Here is a 26,069-nt window from a genome sequence, read left to right as displayed (position 1 = left end):
AACTGAACAGCGTGTGAACTAAATTTGCCAGAAATGGACAACCAATTGAAATTAAATAGATGAGCTCAACATCACAGAAGCGGTCATCCATTCGAGCTATGGAAAATTGGAAATCCAAGTAAGTTTCTAATTTGTGCTTCTAACAGAAGGACCATCTATCAATGGGATCGAAATAATAAAGTTATCAGTACCCTCTTTATTTTTTTTGATTAAGCACCGGGTGTCCGAGTCTCTTTGAGCCCCGACTAATCCCGGGGGTGCACAGGCCCTCGGCAAGGAGTTTCCCGCAAGTGCACCACGGTTAATTCAGGGTTTCCCGGTCCGATGGCCCTCGAAATTGTTTGCACCCAGCGGGTTTCGAACTTGAGACCTTGAAAGGGAGCACCCCAAGGCTCAAGTCAATTGCCACCAGGCCAACCCCTGAGGGTTAATTATCAGTACCCTCTTTACCGTATCACAAACAACGACTACACACTTCCTGTTATAAAATGGAAGCTCTTCAATATTTATTGAGATTTTCTTCCAATCAGAATCGTGATATATATTACTGTAGTAATTTTCCAATCAGAATCGTGACATATTGTCTTGGTCTCTACATAAATTAAAGCTAACCTACTGAGAAAATATGTTTACACGTCAAGAAACATTATCGAGCTCAATGTAGATGGTACCCGATGCCTGCAAGACAACCAGTTATGTAAAGGAGGTTGTTGTTAAGTCATCTGCCTGCTTGCTACCAATTTCAGCTTCTACTCTGTGTTAATAAAACAGCCTGCAATCTTTTGAATCCAACTAGCCTGTATCAGAATCTGAAAATTCCACTTGCTGAGCATCTTTCGGTTCCACATCGGTCATAGAAGGTGGAACAAGATCATTTCTTGGGCGTCGCTTTCGTATGGTTGCTTTCTGCAAAGAGATATAAGGTGGAAAAGATCCATGTTACGTAATTTCCAAAGAGGCCGAAATAAAGATCAATTGAGGAACAAACTGAAAGTGCCTATAACTACCTTCGCATTTGGTTGATTTGACTGATCAGGTTCTCTGGTCTGCTGGTTATTGGGTCTCTGGCTTGAATGATCAGGCTCGCTTGACTGAACTACCTGACTTCTCTTAAACCAAACACTACCGAATGAGATCAATGCTGCCAGGAGCAAGAAAGGTCCAACCCTTGGATCACCGCTGTAATCATGAACTTTGTTTAGGAAACTTTTGATCCTGTGATTCAATCCTCTACTAGGGCTAACAGTTCCTTCAGACCAAGATGACCAACTGGAATCTGCATCCTCCGGGACCAATTCAGGAGTTCTTGTTCTCTGCAACGAAATGTCTATAATGATGCAGAAATAGAAAAGGAAACTAAAAAAGGGTAAAGATGGGTTTCCACCATTTTACATCCTTGCAAAAATCAACATATGAATAACATGAGAAATCATTATCTCATGACATTGAGATCTATTATTCCTCCCACGTTGATTAAAAGGAGATTACTCCTATCACTCCTCCCACGTACATTGATTAAGTACCTTCCAGACTAGCATCCATAAATTCCACTCAAATGAGAGACGATAGATCAATTACCATAGAGATTTATTAGCCAGGGGTAAATAATCTTGTGCATGCACAAGTTCTGGTGTACTACCTACAACCAACTGGCAGCTGCTGTCATGAATAAAGCTTACAATCTTGAAGGAGGGGTGTCATTTATAAGATCCATTTTCAAACCCAAACCACCATTTAACCCAAAAAATAAAAGATCTTTTTGGAATCAGTTGGTGCAAACAAGTCTAAACAGAAAGATTTTGGAAATTAACTTACAAAAGAAGGAAGATTATTTGAGTCGCCATCTTTGATTATCTCAGAAATCCATTGTACAATCTGTCATTCCAATATAACATTAGATATCTAGATATAATCATCATGAACATTCTCATACAAGAAGCAGGCTCAATGCAAGATTGGAGAGTCCAAAAAATCTCAGGATAGATTATATATTTTCCTATCTAGGTTGTTCCCATATATGCTGATACTTCAGTCAAATATCAGACAGGGAAAACGTTTAGAGAGCCAAGCTTTATTTGCTAATCAAGCATAATACTTACATGTTCTAAAAGAAGGAGGCATTGACTATAAGTGTTCATAAGTTTTTCCAACTTCACAACATATGTCCTTTTTTCTCTCTTAATGAAGGACTTTGCATAACTTCCAAGACTGGTATCATGCAAATATGTGATCAATTATCATCAATGAGGGAAAGGAAACAGCCCTAAGCGCCAACCTCCAAAATTAACTTGTCTCCTATATGTATCTTCTACATAAACAGGTATTTTTGGTTCATAGAAAGAAAACCATTGGAAAAAGTAAATAGTTTAGGAAGGCAAAATCGAGAGATAAATGTTCAACTAGAAGCAATTTTGGAAGGACTGCTCGTCACAGTGTGAAGCAAAGAGAACCGTGGAAGGAGCAACTTTGATATCGTCCAATATAGAGGCTGTATACAATAGAAAAATGAATTGCTCGACGGAGCAAAAGATGTTTTATATACATACTTTGGTGTTGCTGTCAAGTAACATAGATAAACTAGTGAGTTTATACTCAATCACAAGAGAAAATCACAAGAGAACGTGAAAAATAGATCCATCATGTGACTGGCTATAGAATTTCAGGGGATCTGTCAGCCTACTGACCTCTTCAATTTTATTAGAACCATTGTATTTTGCCACAAGCTGAGATGCAGGATCAGTTTCAACATTGTACAATGCTGAGAATTTGTTAGTTGGCTGCTTTCCAACGTCCTCTGTACCATTCCTGTCATAGCGTACAATAAACAATTGTGCTATGTCTGTTATATCCCTCCTCGGCCCACAGGTCTCATAACTATTTTCTGAATTAATGTAGAAGAAACAGTAACTCTGCAAAAAGGAGAAGCTGTTAGCTTCAACGTGACAAAAAATCATAATTTTGATCAAAGAAGAGTCAACCAACACAATGAACCTCATGGGTACCACAGTAACATAATAGTCAATCAAGTCTTACATGCTTAAATAATATAAATAAAAGCCTAGATTTAGAAGAATAAAAGCAGACAAGGGAAAGAAAGATAGTTATATGAATCAAATTCAAGTTCAGGGAGCATCTCTCAACTACATAAAGGAAAAAAAAGTTTTTCAAAGCATAACGAAGTCTGCAAGCTTTCCAGACCCCACTTGTGGGATCACACTGGGTATGCTGTTGTAGCTGATGAACGAGTCTTCAAGCTTTAAGAAGGTTTGGATCCAAAACCATCTGGAAATTTAGAGCCTACCAACTAATCAATCAACTAAGCCTCAGCCCCAAATTAGTTGGGGCCGGGTAATATGAATCCTTTATATCCGATATGCTCTAATAGCTAAATAAAATGAAACTATCAAAGCAATCAGTTAATGCACCTTCTCCAAAATTTAAGAATTTGTAAATCCACAGAAGTGTCCTAGAGCTGAAATTTTTCAGGAAAAGCTATAAGAATCTAAGATGGGAGGTTAAATCAGCACGAAACAAGTAATTTAAAGATGGCTAGTTGAGTATCTAATCTAAGATGAGAGGTTCTAGGAATTCGATTTTCACTCTAGTCTAGATTCATGCTTTTCTGTAGTTTGTTATGGACTCCATCAGTCTGTCAAAAGACCTCCTACCGGTCATGTTCAACACAAGATGGGTATGAATCTATTATACAGATATAAAAAATGGATGCTAATTATTGTGCTAAAATTAAAACTACTGATGCTACAGAAAATGCAATCACAGCACTATTTAACCAAAGCAATGCAAAAATTTGAAGAGAGGTGCTCACTTTCTGTGCTTCCCCATCAAGCCAGGTAAATGTCAGTCGTTTCTGTTTTAGTGCAAGCCGAGCTGGCACAGACAACGAATCTTGATCCACTGCAGTCAATTCTTCATCAATTGAAAGAGTTTCTTGAACCCTGCGCATGGTCTTATGTGGTAGGTAATTTACACCATCAGCTAATGTAACAGACATTCAAAGCATCTAACATTTTATGCATGTCGCTTAATGTGAAACAAAATTTGAAGTCAATATGAATCTCTGGTGATAATGAGAAGTCCTTCAGGCCCGAGGGCAAGTCTCTTCCGGCATTTTAGGGTTGAAGCAGTTTACCAGAAAAATGCATCCCAAGGAAGAAATCTTTAGCTTTTATATATTAGGACAAAACTAAGCAGAGAGGCACATATAATATGCAGATGCAGACAAGTAGACATCTATCAGTTAGGAGAGGATGGAGGTCGAGTATTAGGGTAGACGGTTAGTAGGTAGTAGAGCATTTTCTCTCTTCACAGTGGTAGAGCAGGGCTCTATTCTGGAGCATCTTATCTGTTTCCTTACCATTATTAGTTATACTAGCATTATCTTATGCTCCGATTTTACTATTGTTGTTGTTTCTTTTGGTTATCTTTAATATTTGTACTGTCGGTACTTTCCTTTCTTCAATATTTCATCATAGCTTTTACTCTTGCATTTCTTTCAACCATTTTCTGAAAAAGGATTTTCTTAAGCCGAGGGTCTACCGGAAACAGCCTATCTGCCCCACAAAGGTAGGGGTAAGGTCCGCTACACCCCGCCCTCAGCAGACCCCACTTGTGGGAATGTACTGGGTATATTGTTGCAGACAAGTAGACATCACTATCAACAGATTATTGTAGGTCTTGGCATCTTATTAAAGTGTTTCAATTCTAATTAATCTTTCATCTCAAAGTTCTTACATAAAAATGTAAAGTCAGTGCTAATTGTTGGAATGCACATCTTCTACGTATTATCAGGTGGTGATCCCTAGCAACCCAACACAGATTTCGTCTGGTCCAGGCAGTCCAGATATTGATAGCATAAAAGGACATATGCTGAATAGGACTTTAATGGTTCGTGTCATTCATGTAGGCTTGGGTCTTCGGTCGGGCCCTACTGGGGCAACCTGTGGGCCAATTCATAGGTATATGACTCCACTGGCAAAAACTGCTGAATAGAGAGGGGCTTTATCAGATTCTCTACAATTACTAGCTCCAAAATCTCTCTCTCTCTCTCTCACACACACACACACACAGTTTCTCCCCCTCTTTCTCTATCACAATTATCACACTACATCAGCCGTTAATCTCCGTTCAGACTTTCTAAAACCAGATGGAAAGATAAATCAACTAAAACTGAGATGGATAAGCCAAATTACAGTCTAGAGCATTCATTAAGAAAAATGGACGATGAAAAAGAGCTTACTTCACGCATTTCATTGAGCTCCTGGCTATACCTCCCGACTAAAACAACACAATACCATATCTTGGTATCCTTTCCAGCACGTGAAAAGCCCCGCGAATCACAACCCAATTCTGTCGAAGTTACAGTCCTCAATTGTGGAAGCACTGAAGAAGTATGAAACAAAGACCAGCAAAATCCATATTAATACTATTTCAGAAAAGATTGTAAGACACATACTACAAGAGGCGCAGTTCTTGAAGCCTTTTGCCATATTTCAATACCACAATCTGCAGCACAATAACCCAGCATCTTAATTTTTTCTCCATCTAAATTGGAGAACTCAAGACATATAAACACAAATATAACCACCCTTGAATTATGATCACAACACAAATTTTGGATCTCATCTTTCCGCATGTTGTCAACTGAAAATAAGCCAACCTGAAGATGCACAGTTGTGCATTCATACTTCATAGTGCTATGAATGCCTATACCAATTTGGATGTAGGTAGGCTTCAACTCAGGCATAGATGTTGAATTAGTTTAACGATCAATGTACTAAAACATAATTGTCATGAAAATGCCTAGACCAGTTTATGCAGAACATGGCAAGAACTTTGAAGCAGTTAAATTGCCACAGCTATGCTTCTACCTTTCCGTCAAAAAAAAAAAAGTTGTCACAAATATGCGTACGAAATTAACTAGGGTAGCTACAGTGGTCACATGAAAAACTACACCTCAATTAACTAGTAATAAAATATAATTCCTTGTTCATCTGGGTACACAGCACTAACTATCCCTCTAGAGCCAATTCATGACACTCTAAATAAGCATAGGCAAAGGCACAAAGCAGGATATAACAAAGTTTTTAAGACTTCAATTTCTATGTTGTCTTTTGTGTTCACTCAACTACTGCCAGCATGATAATTTGTTCAATTAGGCATCAATCAACAAAAACAAATCTTGGTAAAGTGGCTATCACTTGGAGGAAATATACTTGAAATTAATGAGCAAAAAACACCTTGTACATATTGTCAAAGTGGTGATGAAAAGTTTGAACTAGGTATTCTCCTCTATTGATCCTGGAAACACCAACAACAACATACAACAAGAAGAAACAGGATAACTCCAAAGGAAAATTTGCTAAGTCAATCTAAAATGAGGGCCAAGTTTACATAATGATTGCTAAACACTACAGTAACATGAATAAAATAAACTCTGCTGACTACTTATCAAAAAAAAAAAAAAAAAAACTGCTGCTGACTGGAATGTATATACTAAAATCTCCAATTGATTAGCCAGCATAAACCATATCAGATAAAGCAGTGTATGAAAAAATACTTACTCAATTCACTTATGTAGTACACTATTTTATGAAACTGATGAAATAGCCAAATCCATTGGTAAAAGGTGGAAAAGATGAGTACCTTGATGTTTATTCATCTCCATAATATCCACAAACAATGAACTGTTGACATAGCCTACAACCACATATATTTTTCAGATTGCTATCTTAGGCACATCACTAATCACAGGCACCAGAAGTTATGACAATATGACAACAAATAAGGAGGATAATGAACTTACCATGATGAACAACAGGTTTGACACCTGTTTCTTTTAGAAATACAATGGCAGGAGCAGATTCGACCCCTAACCTGTATAGATAGGACAATAGGTCATCTTCCAAAATCTTTAAGTGAAAATTATCAAGGAAGCGGAGCATGAAAGTATAGAAGAATAACTAAGTAAAAGTTGTGCATTTCACATCAAAGAACTTTGTATTTGCTTTATCATTCTCTTTTTTCCTGTTTTATTAGACGTGGAAGAGGAACCAATCATACAAGACAATAATATTAATTGGAGAACATGTATTAGCTGACTAAAATCACGTCGTGAAAGTTCCACATTAGTGTTCAATAGACTTTTCTAGGATCCTCCATATTGGCTGATCCAATCAACATAATGCCTTCCTCTGTTATTAGCTAAATACATCACGTATGAAGTACCAAGGTAACTTACCAAAAGAGAGCACCTCAAGATACTATTTAACCACGCCTATCCATAGTAATCAATGCTCCAAACTGTTGCTACACTTTAGTAGGTTATTTCTGTTATTTCATGTAGACAGATAGCAAAGTACAAGCTTAGGGGTACTTTTAAGACTAGCCATAGTTTGGGGACTAAAGTAACAATTTGTGCCAAGTTTAGGGGTGTTTTAACCACTTCAGCCAACTATAAATGACAAGATTTTCAGGCTTCAGATCCTGTGGAGATACTTGGCTCTCCACAACGAAAGTCGTTATCTGTAACAGTTGTTTGACGCTTTCTAGTTAGTCATAAAAGTTTCCTTGAGGTCCAAAATCTTTTTATTTTACTGTTATTATTTATATCTACGTAACCTTCAGCTGTTCACCACACAAAATCAACTTCCAAGCTGTTCAACATTCACTCAATGAGGAAAAATCAAAAGATAATGGAAACCAACGAAGCTAGGAGAGATGATAAGGAAGGGCGAGGGAGAATATTCGAGGAGAAAAAAGAAAAGGAAATCAAGAACCCGTTCAACACCCCTCTCCCGCCAAAACAAAAAAGATTGACAAAGTAGCATGAGATGGAAAGGAAAAATACACTACATAGTTGGAAAAAGAAACAGCAAAACTAGTGTACATTACATATTCCACCACAATGAAGATTCTCCTTCCTGCCACAGGACAAATGCAAATGTAGCATAGGCTGAATAATTCTTAGCAGCCTGACGTATAAATGGAGTTGCCCGTTCTCCAGTTTGAGAGAAGAAAATGACCTTGACCTTATCATTGAGAAAAATAAGAAACCTGTCAAATTCTACACAAGCGACCGAAAAATAGTACACATGGCGGCACCAGGGTACTAAACATGACGGTGAAAATTGAAAAATATCTTCATTCACGCTGGGTTTATTCTTGTGTAGAATCAAATTAGTCAAGCTATATGGCATTTAAGGTGTGTATGCAGCCAATCCAATACAAACTACTAAAACCTGTGACAGAGACTTTGAACAAATCAAAGAATAAGACTACTCAGCTAAAAAGAAGTTGCACGGTATAGCATGCCCTCAGTTTCTAGGAAAGGAACTTTCTTCCCACAATCTTCTCCAATGTTGAATGTTCAACAAAGTTCGCCCAAATCTTTTAAGAATGGTATAAACTTTCTTCTATTTCAGGTGATGATTTAGTTTGTCTTACAGTCCGGATTTTAAACTCCAAAGCCTACAATGTTCAATTTTATCGAAATCTTAGCAAGTATTTTGACTCTGGTCAATAGTTGTCAAGGATTTATATCAACGAGTAGTGGACCTAGTGGTAAAGCATATTCTTCCTTTCAGGGAGATGGGATTTATTTAGCTTTAATTTGATGGATGTAGTCAGCGCTTCATAGAAGTGTGTCCTTCAAACAATGACATGAAGAGATCCTAAGTTCCTGACATGAAGAGATCCTAAGTTCCTAACAAGAAGAGTTGGGTTAAGTGGTCAACATGGTATTAACATGGTATTATTAAGTGGTTAACACGGTTCTTTTGAATCTCAATTTTGAAGAGTTGGGTTAAGTGGTTAACATGGTATTATTGTATATTAGATACTGAAATTAGTTATTCTAACTTCTATTTGATCGATATAGTACTAAATTCATATATGTGTGGCACTTTTTTAAAATCGTGAATTGTGCACCTCTCTTCAAAGAAGCGATCGCTTGACTTCTCGCTTTTCGCTTCAAGTCCCATTTTGTCGAAATCTTACAAAGTATTTTGACTTCGACCAATAGTTTTTGAGGATTTATATCAACTGAGTAGTGGACCTAGTGGTAAAGCATATTCTTTGTTTCAGAAGGACAGTATTTTTTTTAACAGAAGGCTGGTACTTATTTTAGCTTTATTTTGAACACTAAAAGGACATGTTAAAAAATGTTGCTTGGGATCTAGATTTTTGGACAATGATCATTTCTAAAAGAAGAAACGGCTTAGTGAAGGTAATTGCATTATGGCAATACTTTACAGAACTTATTGGTCACCGTTTAAAGAGGATGTTTGAGCATCATCCCAATGTTTTGCTCAAACGAAAGCCAGTAACATATCATAATTAGAAGATAATTAAAGACAGGATGCTCTTCAAAATGGTTTTACACAGATAGAGGAGTATGTGATTGTAACCTTCGATAATTGCATTGTGATGACCTCTTAAAAGATGATCGGTATAGATGTGGTTGAACTGGTAAAAATAAGGGTAACTCGAAAAGGATACTTTAGCGTGCACATTAATCGAGCTAATCAATCATAAGTTGCAGCAACTGGCCATTTTTCATCACTTCATTTTTTTTTTTTATTTTTTTTTTTTTACACAACTGCAGTAGTTGGGTAGGCTATCAGAAGTTATACCTTGTGAGGTTTGCTTTTCAGCAGAAAATCTTGAACCTGAAATTAAGAAGAAGGGGTGAATCAGAATATATAAAGCTAGTCAAATATTTTTTGATGAAGAAAAGCTAGTCAAATATTTTTTTGATGGAGAAAAGCTAGTCAAATATTAAAGAATACTTTATTGAACGCAAAACTTGTCTATCTTTCAACAAGTTAAGTAGAAAATTTGCATGTATGTTGATCAGTCTAGGAGTTTACCATATATAAAAGATGTGAATGCGGAAAAACTCGCGATTTACAACAAGAAACACATTTGTCTGTTAGCCTGTTAGGCCAAGCTTTTGGGAGCCAAGGAATCCTTTTTTGGAAAAAAAAAAAAAAGTAATTGTTTTGGAGAATTAAGGAGTTTGGCCAAATTTTTTTGAAGTAAAAAAAAAACAAAGTATCCTAAGTAGTAGCATAAACTACCTTCCCCACTTTGAACTGGAAAATAAATTTGTAACTTCTCCTTGGAAGCACAAGCAAAATAGAAAATTAAATTTTCAGGACAAGAGTACCCTTACCAAATATTAACATTTGTCAAACTGTCCCTCTTAATTTGGCTATCTGTATCCCAGTTATAATAATAACAATATAAGATGTATACTGTATCTCAGTATAATAATAACAATATAAGATGTATACATTTACCAATCATATGAATATTAAGTACTTATATAATATTCCAATTATTACTTTGATATAACTATATCGATAGATAAAATTTTGAATAAAATTTTGAATAAAATTTTGATATATACTTTTTATGTTATTTTTTACATTTAGTTAAATAAAATTGAGAATTTTAATTACATTCTTCCACAATAAATATTTAAAGCCATTTATCGTAAGAATTATCAAGTAAATCTTTACCTGTCTTTTCTCGCTGAAACCATTTCCTTGAAAATTTGGTCAAACACAAATTGTTTTTCCAATACTAAGAAACACTTCTCAAATCCTAAAAAAACAGCTAGCTAAGTTTTTGTTCCCAAAATCCCATGAAACTGCTATTTTCAGTTTTCTCACACACACCAACCTACCCATCAGTCTAATTTGTGCAATGACAGCAGAATAAAGCATAAGATGAAAGCTAAATCACATATGTTACCATTGACTCCTTCGAGTAGTACCGAATACGAGGCAAACTTAGAATGGATGTTGCAACCCAATCGGTAACTGAATCAATGGAAAGTTCTCCTTCATACCTAACCAGATTATGAAGTATCATTAGCAAAACACAAAGCAAGAAATTGTATTGAAGGCAAAGTAAGTCCACGCTCTACTTTTGAACTTTAATCAAGCAAACATGACTGTATGACAGGAGAATAACCTGAAGAATGGTGAGAAAAGGAAACTCACCTAGACATGCACCTTAAACCTCTACAACCTGGGGGGAACGCCACAAATGCTGGAATTCCTGTAAGCGTGGCAATAAGTCAAGTTAAAAAGGGTTGAAGAAATGGGGAAATTCATGCATCACTGTCAGTTAATTCATCAAAGCATAATGAACTTCCTGCAAGTTCAATTGAATTTTGGTGGATGACATGACCCTATAAAAATTGTAAGCTAAGCAAGTAAAAGAAGATAAGTCCTATATGAACATGTACATAATCAAAATTTATCTGATTTTAAGTCAATCTCGATTCCTTCATCTTAGGGGCCGAAAATTAGACTTAGTGAGCTGAGTGCAAGAGAAGATTAGTGCATCTGAAATTCTTCTCCTACTAACTGCACTTATTGCAAAAATATAAATCATGCCCCACTGGGCACAAATGTATAATTTACACAATATATCATCTAGGAAGAGATTCATGATAAGACCAACTGCCCCGACAATTCAGTTTCAATGTCTCCAGATCTTCTTACTAGTGCAAAGGCTTTTTGCATTGCAATCTCATATGTACTCTTTCTAAATTCAACGAGCTATAGTATTTCAAGTCCATCACATCTTCCCTCTAATGAATTTATACATGATTCAGAACCTAACAGCTGCCATTACTGGTCAAGAGCTGCAGTCAAATTCCGAACACCACAAAACAGCAATCTAATTCTTATCTCAATAAGTCCAAAAAAAATATTGATTTCCCTATTATGCTAACAATTGAATCCCAACTTCTATACATGGTTCGCTAGAAGAACAAAATATCAGTCATAAATATGAACTCCGTGACATGTGTTCCAAGCTTGTATTTCAGCAGAATACTATCTAACAGCCTGTGTTCTGTTGAACATTTTCGAGGAATGACAAAGTAATATTTATATTTGTTTATTAGAATACTTTCCATGTCTAAAATATGGTAGTCCACCAGGTCTCTTCTCAGCTAGATATGTTGCAAGTTGAACATCAGCAAGATCAATAACTCCAGTATCTGCGACCCCATCTAACAAAGTAACTGAAGACACAAGGTAGAAGAAATAAATGGGAAAATACATCAAGTAAAGTTAGCAGGGTAGAAGAAAAATACACCAAATAACATTTAGCAAGATTATAGATGGAATAAATGTTTGCAAAAATATTCAAACGCTTACCAATTCTCTTCCACTTGTTTGAAAATTGAGCACATCTCGCACTCCCCGGAGAAAAAATCTAGAGAAGAATTTCAGTCAGATATTGAGGTAACACAGGTTCGTCATGCAAAAAAGAGTTTCATAGCATGTTATTGAACGATATATCCGACGATGCATTTATCCCTCTATAACACACAGATATATAAATGAGGGACTAGATTCTGGTTGATACTATAGTATACATTGAGCTCTCCATGTACAGAGAGTGAATAATGAAAGCACAAACTAGTAGCTACATAAGAATTCCCAAAAGTAAGAAAACCAGTTTGACACACATATTGTACCTGAATTAGCAATGCCTTGTCAGTTCCAATCTTGGATAGAAAATTCTCCGAGTTGATGACATCAAAAGCATGGTCTTCAGGATCTAAGGTACAAAAATAGTGAAATATGCATCAGACAAACATAGATAATGACTCTAGAAAGAAAAAATCTAAACTAAACTAATATTATTATTTTTATTTTTATTTTTATTTTTGAAAAAGTAAAAGATTTCATTAGCCATGGCCTTGTTATTTTTTATTTTTTTTTAATTTTCAGTTTCCATAAAAAATAACAAGGCAACTTGGCCATATACAAGAGGTATATCGAAAAAGGGGAAACCCTACAAAATATGATTCACCCCTAAAGACACCCTATCCTCTATACAAACAGGAACTACATGGGGGCACCAAAAATCTAAACTAAACTAATATCAGTTGAAGTATCATATGATCTCTGGTTTACATATCTGTGGGGTGGGGGATGGCACTGGGCAAGTGCTTGCCTAGCAAAGTCTAGCTAAAGAGGTGTTTACGAACCAAAAGAAATTGTCTCCAGGAGTGGTAAGCTGATTTCTGAAATACTTCTCCCAACGTACTGCTCTTTAGCCTTTTCAATAGCATCCTGAGTAGCGAAAGAAAAAATAGATTAAACATAAAACAGAACACATCAATAGGAAATGTGAAATGAATCTACAGATTCCCATTTATGGTACTAAAAATTATCAGTACAAACTAGAACAGAAAACTTACGAATTGCTCATCAATACTGAATAAGTCATAATCTCTCTTCCAAATTTGATTGGTCAGCAACTCAAAAGCATATCGAGCCTGTGAAAAAATTATGCAGCAATTATGATATGGGAAGCATGAGCCAAATTGGTCATGTTAAGGGGTGCAGGAGAGCCAGGCAACCGGAAAGTAAAATCAACCAGTTCACAGCTGTCCAAAATAGAAATATCAAGACCTCTAATCAGAGGAAAGGCCATACCATGGCACTAGGAAAAAATGCTAAGACATGTCTTGCAGATCTAATTGCATGCAATACCATGGTTAAGGGCATTAAGTGTGCATAAGCCAGCAATAACAAAACAAACATAATGAGAAAGAAGCTACTGCTTAGAATCTGGCAATATTTGGATGGCTGGTATGAGAAAACATTTCAAGTAAAAGAAAATAATATTTAAGAAAGCAAACAAACCCCGGTGCTAGAATCAAAAGAAAATGTCAACAGATTAGGGAGAGGAGGTCAGCATGAAGATACAGTATTACTGCATGGTAAATTAGCAAGTGATGAGCCAAATTTAGAAATACTCAAATATCCAATATTATTTAACAGAATATCAAGAAACAAATATTTAAAGTTTGTTAAAAACTAACTTATCAAAGAATTTTTTTTTAAAAAGTTAAACAAATAGTTTCAGTGTTCCAAGATGAAAGTTTATATCAAGTAATTTTTCAATTCTTTCCTTCTTCCTTATTCAAGGTGTTGACGCCAGTCATTAAAGCACAAGAGAGCAAGATGAATATGCTAATCAGAAAATCTTTACAATCAGCATCAGATGAAAGATAGCTTTATAAAATTTGAAGGGAAAAGAGGAAATAGAAAGACCCTGAACCCTGCTCCTCCTTTAGTTAAAGTCCCTATATGGAAGAACATCATGTCGGCCTAGGGAGATCCAACAGCATGAAAAGAAATGAAATGCAATACGACCTGCTTCTTTCTTAGATTGTTGCACTTCCTTCACATATCTTGCCCATTAAACCTGGTTTTCTAAAGTTATTAATGCATTCAAGCCATAGAATTTAACACCAATTAGCCTTAAACTAGGATTGCCTTTGCCACCAAAACGGGTAAGTGTACCCTCACTTGTCCTACATCCACTTGTTCTCATCGCGTGAAGTCACCCATCACATAATGTATAACCTTTATGGTAGAATCTACAATAGAGACTTAAAATGGGGAACTCATGCTAGCTAAATGTTGATCAACTATCTGATAAACACTGAACAAAATCACTAATATGAAGCAGACAAAATTAACTCTTCTCTTTTTAAATCCATCCACAAACTTAAAAAAATGTATTTCTACCACAAACTTGGAGTGATGAATAGTTAGTGGGACAATGAATAAAGATGTGCATGAAGTGCACACCTTGATCCTTCATAGTATTGAGATCAAATCATTACACACAGCCCATGATTGAAAGGGGCAAAAGCTACATGTTGCCCACTTCAAAATGTCCGCGAATTGGAGATTCTGGAGCCGAAAAGAAAAAAAATGAAAATATTCCCACATGCACTCTAACTTCATTTTATGTAGGACAAGGTTCAGAAGGTTGGTGGGGCCAAGGAAATTAGAGATTGAGCAGAGCTAATGCACCAAAGTGTGAGCAGTGAAGACCATTGCCTAAGGATAAAACAACCCGTAAACATGTACTTGTTGAGGTGAACAAAGATATTGGGTGTTCATCAACTCCATCACTACAACAAGAACAGGGTCTTGCTTTACAATCTTGGATAAGATCAAGGACAATGGAAATTGCAGATTTGGGAAACAGGATGAATTTTCATAATACTTTTGCCTCTATGTTGCTATCACAAGATAAGAAGAAAAAATGAGGGACATTATTCATGATAAACAGGACATTTTTGGCATACATAGGCTAGCTTTTTCCTTTTAAAACCACACACTAGTTTTATCATGCTTCAGTTTTCAATTTTCAATTAAAGACAAGGAAGTTGCAAAGCGTCATTCACTGTAGGGAAAAATAATGTCAAATTAGTGCTGACAACTAACCTTGATAAAATCGACAGTAGAAGGAACTTCAGCACCTGAATTCCTGTAAATAATACACTTTTATTTCCAGGAAATTAAATCCAACAAACAAATTCAAATCAATGTTTCTTCGTGCTAAATACTGGATTTGACACCAAAGATGTGCAGCAGTGGAAAAGTGAAAGCGCAATAAATTCTAAGCACATCTCATACATATGTCATAGAAAGCATCCATATAATGTTCATGAGTCACACCTCATCCCAACAAAGGGATATTAAAAACATACTATGCCATTTGTGCACCTTTTCAGTTTATTGGTAAAAAGATGGAAATAAATTGCCTGAAAGCACATGTTGAGAAGGAAATTGAAGTTTGAGCCTAACTCAATCTCAAAATCTAGCTTATGAGGTGAGGATTGTCCACAACCATAAAAGAAGACCAATTACTCCATCCACCACCGGTGTGGGAAAGCTAACACACATCAAGTTACAATTTCTTCTTCTTCTTTTTTTTTTTTTTTTTTTTTTTTTTTTTGATAATGAAGGGGAATTCTCAAGTTAAACTTTTAAACCAAGGATCAGATATGAAATATATTGCTTCGCTTAGTTTAAGGGATAATTTATAAGCACAATAGAGTGTCTCTTATTTCTCTTTCCATTAGTTAAAATTTTTGAGACGTGGCATAGTAGAGTCCTGATTTATCGATTAAGTGACTTTTTAATTGAGCAGAATAAACTTGGGGAACATAGGGACATCTAGCAGGGGATGAGTAGAATGGGTTAGAGAACGATTAGTGCAACTAAGAACTATCTGCGTAAGAGGGTGCAGGGGTTAAATTTTTGAAAGATTATGGTGAAACCAGCAGCAAAAGAGGCCAACGTTTCTGATTGTGAGAAATGCAATAATATGGAGTAAAAGCAAATTTAGCAGAAGATACAAGGATTACAATGAAAATTGGTGATGTGTCATCCATAAGATTCTAGCAAAAGTGAATATTGTACTGGGTATTAAAATTATCATCATCTCATCCCGAACAAGTTTAACTATAACACAAAGGCAAACCCAAAGAGAACAGCTAATTTAACAAGGCACGCTGACGAATTTCAAAGTAGTCTTAGGGGACTAACAAGACCTCTAAACTGAGACAAGATTGAGAATCTATAAATTTCATGACAACAAAAGCAGTACACCAACATGATGAATATATCGTACAAAGTATGATTGATACCTCCACACACCCTAAAGGTATGGTTTTCGAGCTCACTGGCACCCTGAAGGTTTAAATGAGACACAAATACCCCTTAACGAGGTGGACTAACCACTCAATTATCCAGAAAAAAACTCGACCAGGAAATGTCCATGTTCTACTTTCAGGATATAATTAAATATTAGAGTAGGAGATAAGTTTTTTTCAATTATCCGTACTACTATACGTCAATAAGTTATTCAATATTATCTGTATTATTATGAAACTAGTTTTGAAAATTTAAATACATCTTACATGTCAATGAGAATTCTCAATGTATTAGGCTATTAGTTACTTAACCAAAAGTTGTGATAAGTATGAAACAGTAGTAAAATAATCTAGTGTTGAAACATTACACTACAAGGGTTAAAAAAAAAAAAAAAAAAAAAGGTCTTGCAGGCTAACGAAAAACCTTATGTCCCAAGAGAACAGTTGAGTGAATTCAAACAATAGTTTATAAAAGAGAATTACACACGAGAACACTTACGTATTTTTTTATTTTATTTTTTGATGACATGGGAACCCACAGCCGCTACCTTTCGGGTGCGCACAGGGTAAACCCAGCTCCTGTGCAATAGCTCGCAAACCACACAGGAGAGGTAACCCGCACTAGGCAAGCCCCATGCGACGAGCTCGACCCAGAAGGCAGATCCCCTGCTGTCGTAAGCAGGGGGTTTCGAACCTGAGACCTCCATTATGAAAGTCCCATGCTCAACCAACTGAGCCACCCTTGCGGGTAACACTTATGTATTTTCTCAAAAGAATAATATTGAAAATACTATTCATATTACTTTATGCTAACAAGCTTTATATAAATGCATATCTACACAAGAAAAACGATAGAGAAAAAGATCAATCCAAAAATTATCTTAGTAAGAAGTTTCTTCAGGTGGTTGGTTAACTATCCTGTCAAGGAATGCTTATGTCCAGTTGAAACCTTACAGGCGTTAGAGTCTAAAAGTCCATCCTCTATAATGTTTGTGCAATTAACCCAAAAAAAAAAAAAAAAGAAGCAATTTCACACAAATGATAGAGGCTGTGGCGAATTTATGTAGAAAAAATGGGTCGCGTGAATGCATGGTGACCCGACAAAACTTGGTATGTATGTAATTCTTAACATATTATCTAATATAAACTGAAGTAACACATAGTCAAACGAGGGAGCACTGGTTGAGTGCTGGGATTAATCCCTAAAGGTTGCGGGATCAAATCCTACCAAATCCACTTTTCCGTCCTTTTTTTTTTTTCTATAAAATTTTATATCTTATCTTAAAAGCAATGGTGAACCCATCCTGTTGAAATCCTGGATTTGCCTTTGGATAGAGGAAGCAATGTTGGAACAACAAGTATATAACAAAACTAATCAAGAACCACCCCAATATGTAACAACAGAATTCCAGTGAAAAATGAATTACCACTTTGAAGATAGCTTTTCGTATGCCTGACTGACATCCTCAATTGAACTATGTGCTCTGATACCCAATGCTACAAACAGTCACACCAATATAATTCAAGAAATAAGAAAACTTGGCATACAGTTAGGAAAAAAGATTTATAATGTAATAATCAGAGTGTGAACTCACAATCATAATGCGAACGAGGGAATGCACGAGGAATTACGATTAACTGATAAAAAACCGAAGCAGAGAAAAGTATAAAAGGGATAAAGTAAGCCTTGAGAGTCAACAACACTGGATAAGTGACCGGTGGTTTTGTCGGAACCCTAACAGAGGGTGTCGCCATGATCAAATACTGCTTTTCAGGACAATGTGAGAATGCCTTTTGGGAGTTTGATTTAAGACACTGTCCGGAAACTCTACGCTGTGTGTAGGCAAAGTAGTCGGTTTGATTCGCGTTTTTATTCTTATCGGGTCCGGGTCCGGGTCCGGGTCAAGGTTTTTCTTGAATAAATCATTAAGAAATTATTATGTCATATTATGTTATCCGTTGCTTTATTAATGCAGTGGAGTTTAAAAAATAGAGAGATATTTTTTGAATCATGCAGTTTATAAATTAAAGATATGTATAATGTACTAAAATATCTTTTGAGTTTTATGGTAATAAATTTGTCATGTAAGATTTTTGAATTGTCAAACTTACTACATATAGAAAGAGACGCTTTTTTTTAACAGACCAAAAAGGAAAGTAGGATCTTTTAAATGTGTGATGTTCCACATCGGTGGGATAAGTGTGCTTATATGGGTTTAAAATAACCTTGGGTTCTCCCACATTAATAGCTAGCTTTTGGGGTGTGAGTTAGGTCCGAGGTTATTACAAATTGGGAAGGAGAAAATATATTTTCATTATCCGCAATTAAAATTTTGAAGTGACATAATATTAGTAAAATATACTTATGTATTTATAATTATATGCATGTGAGCTAAACTTTGGAAGAATATAACCTAGAAAAATGTAGAATTCTTATAGTTTTTGGTTAGTTTAGAAGTTTTAGAAGGCCAAGGAAATGAGTTTGTGTTTTGAGGTTTTATAATGCAATTGGTAGAAAATGGGAACAAACACTCTAACAAAAATGTACTTCACTCTCTATCATAAGTAGTTTCGTTATAATCATTTGGTAGTCTATGTTTAATAGCTGACTAATTCTAGTTCACGCTATAAATTCCAAACGATTAGGTTAGGGAATGGTGGAGTTTTCTTCAGCATTGCTCTTTTAGGTGTAGTTCCGTCAAGGCGCCATGATCAAACTCCGGCAATGAGGGACCCCGAAACTAGAATATGTTGCAGCTTTCTTGATCACAGTCAGGGTGCTGCTCGCTCTCTCTCAGCCACTAGTGGCTCATGTAGTGGTCTGCATTCCTACGTGCTCATAGAGCTGCATATGCATAACGTTAATTAAAACAACCAAAGTTGTAAGTTCATAGATAGTCATACATTCTTAGGAAAAGAATTGGTGTATTAAAATGTCTTAATCATAATCCCCATTCAATATCTACTTTTCACTAAGAATTATTTGTAATATTAATATGACGGAGTAAACCCTAACACGAAGTAAATTCTTATAAGAATAGAATACACTGTACTAAAGAAAAAAAAAATCTATAATTTTTTTAAGTTTATATCATTATGACAAAAAATAATAATAACAACCCCCATATCTTTTTTTTTTTTAAAATCAAAAGGCATAAAAGCCTTCTTCTTTTTTTATTATTAATAAAGCATAAGCAACTAAGAGTCTAAAATAAGACACAACTAAAACAAATGCAAAAAGGTAAAGCTGAAGTATCTACAGGGGTTAAGATTAGGAAAGTGTGTTCTACTTGGGAGATCTTCGTCTTCGCATATGGGACATTTTTGGTCAAGATCCATCTGAAATTTAGTCTTCATCTTTTAAAATCCAAGGTGGGTATGCTTCATTTCTTGATCATTTTCACCTTTTACTTCACCTTGTTCAGTCTGTTGGATGTGTTCTTGATACGAGAAGTTGTTGATCAAGATCGAAATGAAATTTGTCCTTCTCCTCCAGAAATCGAGTGCTAGGTATGCCTTCTATCCATTCCTTTTGTAGTAGTTGTGATTTTATTTTGCTGAATCTACTCATTGTTGTCTCTATATGTGCCAATTTGCCGATTTGCTTGTGTTTTAACTGATGTACTCTGCTTTGTGGGAAATTTCGTTGGGATGTCCTCTGTAACGTCTTGATACTACCTATTCTTAGCGACCTTCCTTGCATATGATTCTTGTTCAATGGGATGAGCACCTAATGGCACTAATACCACCATTAAACAATTGTACGATAGCAAGTATTTTTGCCATGGTGTGTATCCTTTCATGAATCTTTTTTGATTTCCTTTTCCTCTTTGTTGAATCTTTCATTGCTATGTTTTATTAGTCTCCCTGTATGTATGTTTTTTTTTTTTTTTTTTTTTTTTAAATGTCCTTTGGTACCTGCAAAAAGGAAACAAACAGTTAGTCAAATTAATCCCTATATTCTTCTCCCAAAGGATTTGAACATAGGGATTGTAGTCACTCCATTTCATTCCATTTAGTTCCTTCATTTGAAAATTCTCCTTCTCAGATATGGCAATTGTAACTTGTCATTGTTGAGTAATCTTCTTCCTTCCCTTTCCAGTTGCTGAAATGAGTTAACTAGGGCGCTACCATTATCTAGTGCCAAATTTGCCAAATAATCTGCCATTTTATTTCCTTCTCTCGGAATGTGATTCACACTTACACTCCTAGTGGCCATAATTTCCCAAATCTCCTCCATTTCATTCACTATTTGCCAAGGCACCTCCCAGATTTTATGAATCACCTTCACTAGAAGTAAAGAGTCAGTTTCAATGAGTATCTGATCGCTCTGAGTGTGCTTAATGAATCTCAGAGCACAGTATGGCCATTACTTCTGCTTGTGTATTTGTAGAATATGCTCCCTCTATCTCCTCTGCCTGAGCATGAATAATGTCTCCAGTATTATTTCTAACACAGAAACCCCAAGAGCTTATACCAGGATTATCCCTCAATGCACCATCTGTGTTACATTTGATCCATCCCATTTCTGGAAATTTCCATAGTACCTGTCTAACCTTGTACTTATGAGTATAAGCCTGTAACACTTGCACCTGTTCATTCCAATTATAGGGTGCATACTTAAAGTTACTCATTCTCACTTTCATGAACATGATAATATTGTGTATGACATTATACATTAGCTTCCCATGGGAAATCTTCCCTTCATGCTTAATGGCATTCCTCCTCTTCCAAAGCTCCCACAATATAATTCTTTGGGACTGCTTGAAAAATATTTCTAGCATTAGGGTTCAAAGGAGCATCCCACCATAGGTTAACCACTTGTGTAATCCGCAATCCTTGTATATTCAACCCTACTGCACCACTAAATTGCTTCCATAGGAACTGAGCAGCTGGAGATTGTAGAAAAACATGTGCAAAGTCTTCTACTTTAGGGGATTGACAACAATAGCACCTAGAAGGATATTGAAATCCCCACTTCCTTACAACATCATCCAAAGGGAGTTTGTACTTCCAAAATCTCCATAAAAAAAAAGATATTTTCACAGGTAAACCTTTTATCCACATGTTTCTGTACAGCATACTTGTTTGTTGCCTCTGTCTTACCAGCTGATAAGCAGAACCCATAGTAAATTTACCTTTTGCTTCTAGTCTCCAGAAAGGTATATCAGCTGGTCCATTTTCACTAGGAGGAGGAATATTTGTTAAGATATGCTCCACAATGTCATTAGGAATCAGACCCCTTAGTTTAGATATATTCCAACTTCCTTGCTCCACTGCTTCATATACTTGGACCACAATTCTATCACAAACAAATTGTGATCCAGTAACATGATACAATGCTCCCAAACCAGTCCAATTATCCAGCCAAAAGTGTGATTGCCCCTGTTTTTGCTGCCACCATATTTCTTGTTCTATCTGATCTCTCATTTGTAGCATTTTCTTCCATATATAGGTTCCTTTTGTCCATCCAGCTAATACAACATGCTCCTTCTTTAAGTATTTATTGTTCAAATACATTCTCCACAAGGATTGTTTGGTCCTAAAATTCCACCACAGTTTGGCAAATAAAGCTTTTGACACATCCTGAAGACTTCTAAATCCCAACCCACCCTAATCATAAGGATGACATAGCACTGTCTACGAAGTCCAATGTTTACTAGAGTTTCCAACAGAGTTACTCCAGAAAAACTTGGCAAACATCCTATGTAAGTTAGCAATAACCCCTGCAGGGGGATCACATGCTGACAACAAATGAATAGGCATGCTTTGAAGAACATGCTTAATGAGAGTGATCCTTCCCCCAATGGATAGTAATTTTCCAGACCATGAGAATAACCTGTTACTGACCTTGTCAATGATCTCCTTATAATGCTCATTCTTCCTCCTGCTGTAGTAAATCGGCACCCCTAAATATGTAAAGGGAAAATCCTTTCTAGGAATCTTTGTCACTCTATGAACCAGCTGTTCCACCTCTACTTCTACATTTTCATGCATATACACTGCACTTTTCTCCTTGTTAATCAGTTGTCCACTAACTTTCTCATATGCACCAAGAGTCTCCATCACCAATTTCAAGGAATTCTCCTCGGCAGAGGTAAAAATTATAGTATCATCTGCATAGGCTAAGTGGTTGATATAGGGGCTCCACTTAGGCATTCCATACCCTCTAAACTGCTCTTTATAGTGTAGTGCATTCAAAGCTCTGGACATGCATTCAGCAGCTAGAATGAATAGGGTTGGTGAAAGAGGGTCTCCTTGTTTCACACCTCTAGTGGATTTAAAGAATCCCTGTGGCTGCCCATTAATAAGAATAGAATACCAATTATTAGACACTATCCTATAAACCATATCAATCAGCATTTCACCAAACCCCATTTTTCTCAAAACTTTGGTTAAAAATAACCATGATACTCTGTCATAAGCCTTTGTCATGTCCAGCTTGATTACAACATTAGCTGGATTTCCCCTCATTTCGATATCATGCACAATTTCTTGAACTAACAGAATATTTTCCACAATGCTTCTTCCCTTTACAAACCCTGCCTGCTGTGGAGAAATAATAGTTGGCAGTAAGTGTGCAATTCTGTCATGTATGATTCTGGAAAAAATCTTACTGTTAAAGTTGCTCAAGCTGATAGGCCTCATATCTGAGAAAGTCATGATCTCTTTCTTTTTGGGCAGTAGCACTAGATTTGTACAAGTGACATATCTTGGTAGCTCATGTCCACAGAAAAAAGATTGGACCATCTTAACAATATCTTCTTCAATAATCTCCCAACAGTGTTGATAGAACTTCCCTGTAAAACCATCTGGCCCTCCTGCACTGTCTAAGTTTAGCCCAAACACAGCTCTCTTCACTTTTTCTTTTCCTGGTATTTCATGTATCAATTTCTTCTACTCCGTATTAACCAATTGAGGTATATGATTCAATATCTCAAAATCAAATGGAATATGGTCCTCAGCAAACTGGTTTGAATAAAACCTGATAGCCTCTTGAATAATATCCTCCTCCTTGTCAAGCCAAATCCCATTCTGATCTTGAATCTTCTTGATTAGCAACCTTCTCCTCTTTCCATTTACATGAGAATGAAAGAACTTAGTATTCCTATCTCCATCCTTAAACCATTGCATCCTTGCCTTTTGTTTCTAGAACTTCTCTTCAATTGCATAGAATCTGATAAGTTCTGCTTGTACCTTCTGCAATTTCTCCCTGTTACCACTAGAAGGATTCTGTTCAAATTCTAGTTCATGCACCTTCACTATTTCTTCTAAAGTTGCAATCTGCTTGAAAATGTCCCCATAAGTATCTCTGCTCCATTTAGACAAAGCTTTACTGACCTTCTTCAATTTGCTATACACTTTGAAAAAAGGATCTGTACCAAAGTTGCCTGACCAATTTTGCTTCACAACCTCCAAGAATGATTCTTGCTCCACCCAAAAATTAAGGAATCTGAATGATTTCTTAATAATTCTGCTATCTTCATTATAATTTATTATCAAAGGGGCATGATCAGAACCTTGTTTAATCAGATGTTCTACTTCCAGATTAGGAAACTTGTTCATTAATAATTGATTGCCCAAACACCTATCAAGTCTCTTAAATATACAAGCTTCATCTGATCTGCCATTCCACCAAGTGTAAATACTACCAGTGAACCCCAAGTCTGATAGTTGGCAAATATTTAAACACACTCTAAAATCCTCAGTCTCCATAACTGAAACAGGCAAACCTCCAATTTTCTCAGAGTCATCCAGAATAACATTAAAATCACCCCCACCAGCCAAGGAGTTTGAATTTGATTAGATAATTCATACAAAGCATCCCATAGTTCTATTCTAGTATCTCTATCATTACTAGCATAGACCAAAGATGCAGTGATTTCCTGATTACCATCCACCTGAGTCAACTGTAAAGTTAGAACCTGATTAGAGTCCATTAATACCTCCACCTGATAATCTTCTTGTACAAACACCCAAATCTTCCCATTACTGTTGTGCCAAGCTGAACCCATTCCCACCCACTGTCTGTACATATCAATATGTCTAATATGTTGGAAAGGTTCCATCAAAGCAATAAAATTAAAATGCTTTTGCCTATGCATCATCACCACTCTCTCAAAGGCCTGTTGTGTATTTACAGACCTTGTGTTCCATATGAGAGAGTTATTCATTGAGAAGTACTTTTGGCAATAGCTAACCTTGTTTGTACACCCCCTATTTCCTTAGGAGGTACACTCTTGTCTCTATTAGCTCTGGACTTTTTCTCTCTCTTTAACTTTGCAACTTGTGTAGGTGACACATCTCTTTTGTTTCTATTGATCTCCTCCTTCTGTACTGATGTATCTGTGCTATTTTCCACCTCATCATCATCCCCAATATCAATTTGTACCTCTTTTTGTGTTTCCTATTTATTTGCATGTTCAGCTTCATTCCCTTTTGTATTTGCCTGATCAGTGTCTATGCTTTCTCCTCCCTCAGTATTATTTACATTTTCCTGATTTCCATTTTCATTGTTGTGTATATATGATGTTGTTTCTGTGAATTCTTGTACTGTTTCCTTGGGTTGATCATTTAAATCAATTGATATTTCTGTCCCTCCATGGTCATCAGGTGGCTTTTCTTCAATGACTTTATCTTCAATTGATTTTTTAGCATTACAATCATTATCACACTTATCATTTTTCTCCCCTTGTGCAGGATTATCCACATGTTGTATGGCTACCTCATCATGTTGATTTGCATCATTAGCAGTATCTTCTACCCTGGAGCTTCCAATCTCTGAGGACTCACTATGTTTGTCCTTATCCTTTGCTACAGTATCTTCATTGTTATCGACTTGTATTTGTTCATTTGCTGGTCCCATATTAATTTTGGTCATCTCCTGTTGAATATCATTGACTGCAATTTCCTCCACCTTTGAATTCTCACTGTCAACACTATTTATGTGTTTTTGAGACTCAGCATCATTCTCCTTATTGTTTGATTGAGCCTTGTTTTTAGCTTTAGTGCCACTTCCCTTGTCCTTTTGTTTCCCAAAAGATGCCTCTACCCAGGGTTTTGAAGTTTCAACCTGCTTATTATTTTCCTCCTGCTTCTTATGATCATTGGTGCTTCTTCGCATTCCTCTTCCTCCAAGTTCACCAAAGTTTCAAATTGGTTCTTGTTCTCTGCCATTTTGTCCCTCTTCTGGTTATCATTGATCAACCTCTCCTTTTGTCCTCCTTCCCCATGATTAACTCTGGTATTAGCCTCTTTATTTTTCTTATGCTGCATTACTTGCCACTGTTTCATCTCGTTCCAGTTCCCACCAGGTTTGCTTTGTTTTTGCTTCTTAGTTGGAATCTGTTTCTGTTCCTCAATTTTCTTCCCTTTTCCTTTGTCCTCCTGATTTATATTTTGATGTGTCTCCAGTGTATTTTTCTTATCATTCATGTTACCATTCTTGACTTTTTCCTTCTCTTTGTCCTTCTCTTCGTCTTTTTCATTCTCCTTCGTTGGTCGAAACTCTAGATGAATACTCCAACATCCTGCCATATCATGCCCTTGTAATTTACAA

The 26,069-nt window shown here is 36.2% G+C and overlaps 1 protein-coding gene and 1 long non-coding RNA gene across 2 annotated transcripts; one reads left to right on the top strand and one right to left on the bottom strand.

The window, feature by feature from the left end:
- Positions 1 to 36: 36 nt before the first annotated feature.
- LOC132055693 (uncharacterized) lies at positions 37 to 18,354 on the bottom strand. The gene is made up of 21 exons (XM_059447641.1): positions 18,106 to 18,354; positions 17,938 to 18,007; positions 15,297 to 15,339; positions 13,250 to 13,327; positions 13,037 to 13,121; positions 12,521 to 12,603; positions 12,198 to 12,255; positions 11,953 to 12,061; positions 11,028 to 11,087; positions 10,777 to 10,873; positions 9,651 to 9,686; positions 7,912 to 8,048; positions 6,824 to 6,894; positions 6,664 to 6,717; positions 5,258 to 5,400; positions 3,827 to 3,967; positions 2,685 to 2,909; positions 1,816 to 1,875; positions 1,008 to 1,313; positions 419 to 906; positions 37 to 155 (listed from the first exon to the last, which is right to left on the bottom strand). The coding sequence occupies exons 1-20, from the start codon at positions 18,263 to 18,265 to the stop codon at positions 793 to 795; spliced, it is 2,130 nt and encodes a 709-aa protein (XP_059303624.1). The 5' UTR covers positions 18,266 to 18,354; the 3' UTR covers positions 37 to 155; positions 419 to 792.
- Positions 18,355 to 19,716: 1,362 nt separating this feature from the next.
- On the top strand, positions 19,717 to 25,473 carry LOC132055692 (uncharacterized). Its single transcript, XR_009414630.1, has 2 exons — positions 19,717 to 20,020; positions 25,211 to 25,473. It is a non-coding gene; the product is annotated as an uncharacterized LOC132055692 (long non-coding RNA).
- Positions 25,474 to 26,069: the final 596 nt, after the last annotated feature.

Source organism: Lycium ferocissimum, chromosome 5 (genome assembly GCF_029784015.1).
Source record: "Lycium ferocissimum isolate CSIRO_LF1 chromosome 5, AGI_CSIRO_Lferr_CH_V1, whole genome shotgun sequence".
In the NCBI taxonomy this organism is placed as follows: Eukaryota; Viridiplantae; Streptophyta; class Magnoliopsida; order Solanales; family Solanaceae; genus Lycium; species Lycium ferocissimum.
The sequence above is the reverse complement of the archived record's forward strand: the minus strand, read 5'-3'. Positions and strand labels throughout refer to the sequence as shown.

What these genes read in the sequence shown, in the direction of transcription:
- LOC132055693 (XM_059447641.1), bottom strand. Translation starts at nt 18,265, where the DNA reads ATGGCGACACCCTCTGTTAGGGTTCCGACAAAACCACCGGTCACTTAT. An exon ending in TGAAAAGCAAACCTCACAAG is followed by an intron (nt 8,049 to 9,650) that starts GTATAACTTCTG and finishes CTCAATGATAAG; the next exon opens with GTCAAGGTCATTTTCTTCTC. An exon ending in CAAATAATCTTCCTTCTTTT is followed by an intron (nt 1,314 to 1,815) that starts GTAAGTTAATTT and finishes ATTTCGTTGCAG; the next exon opens with AGAACAAGAACTCCTGAATT.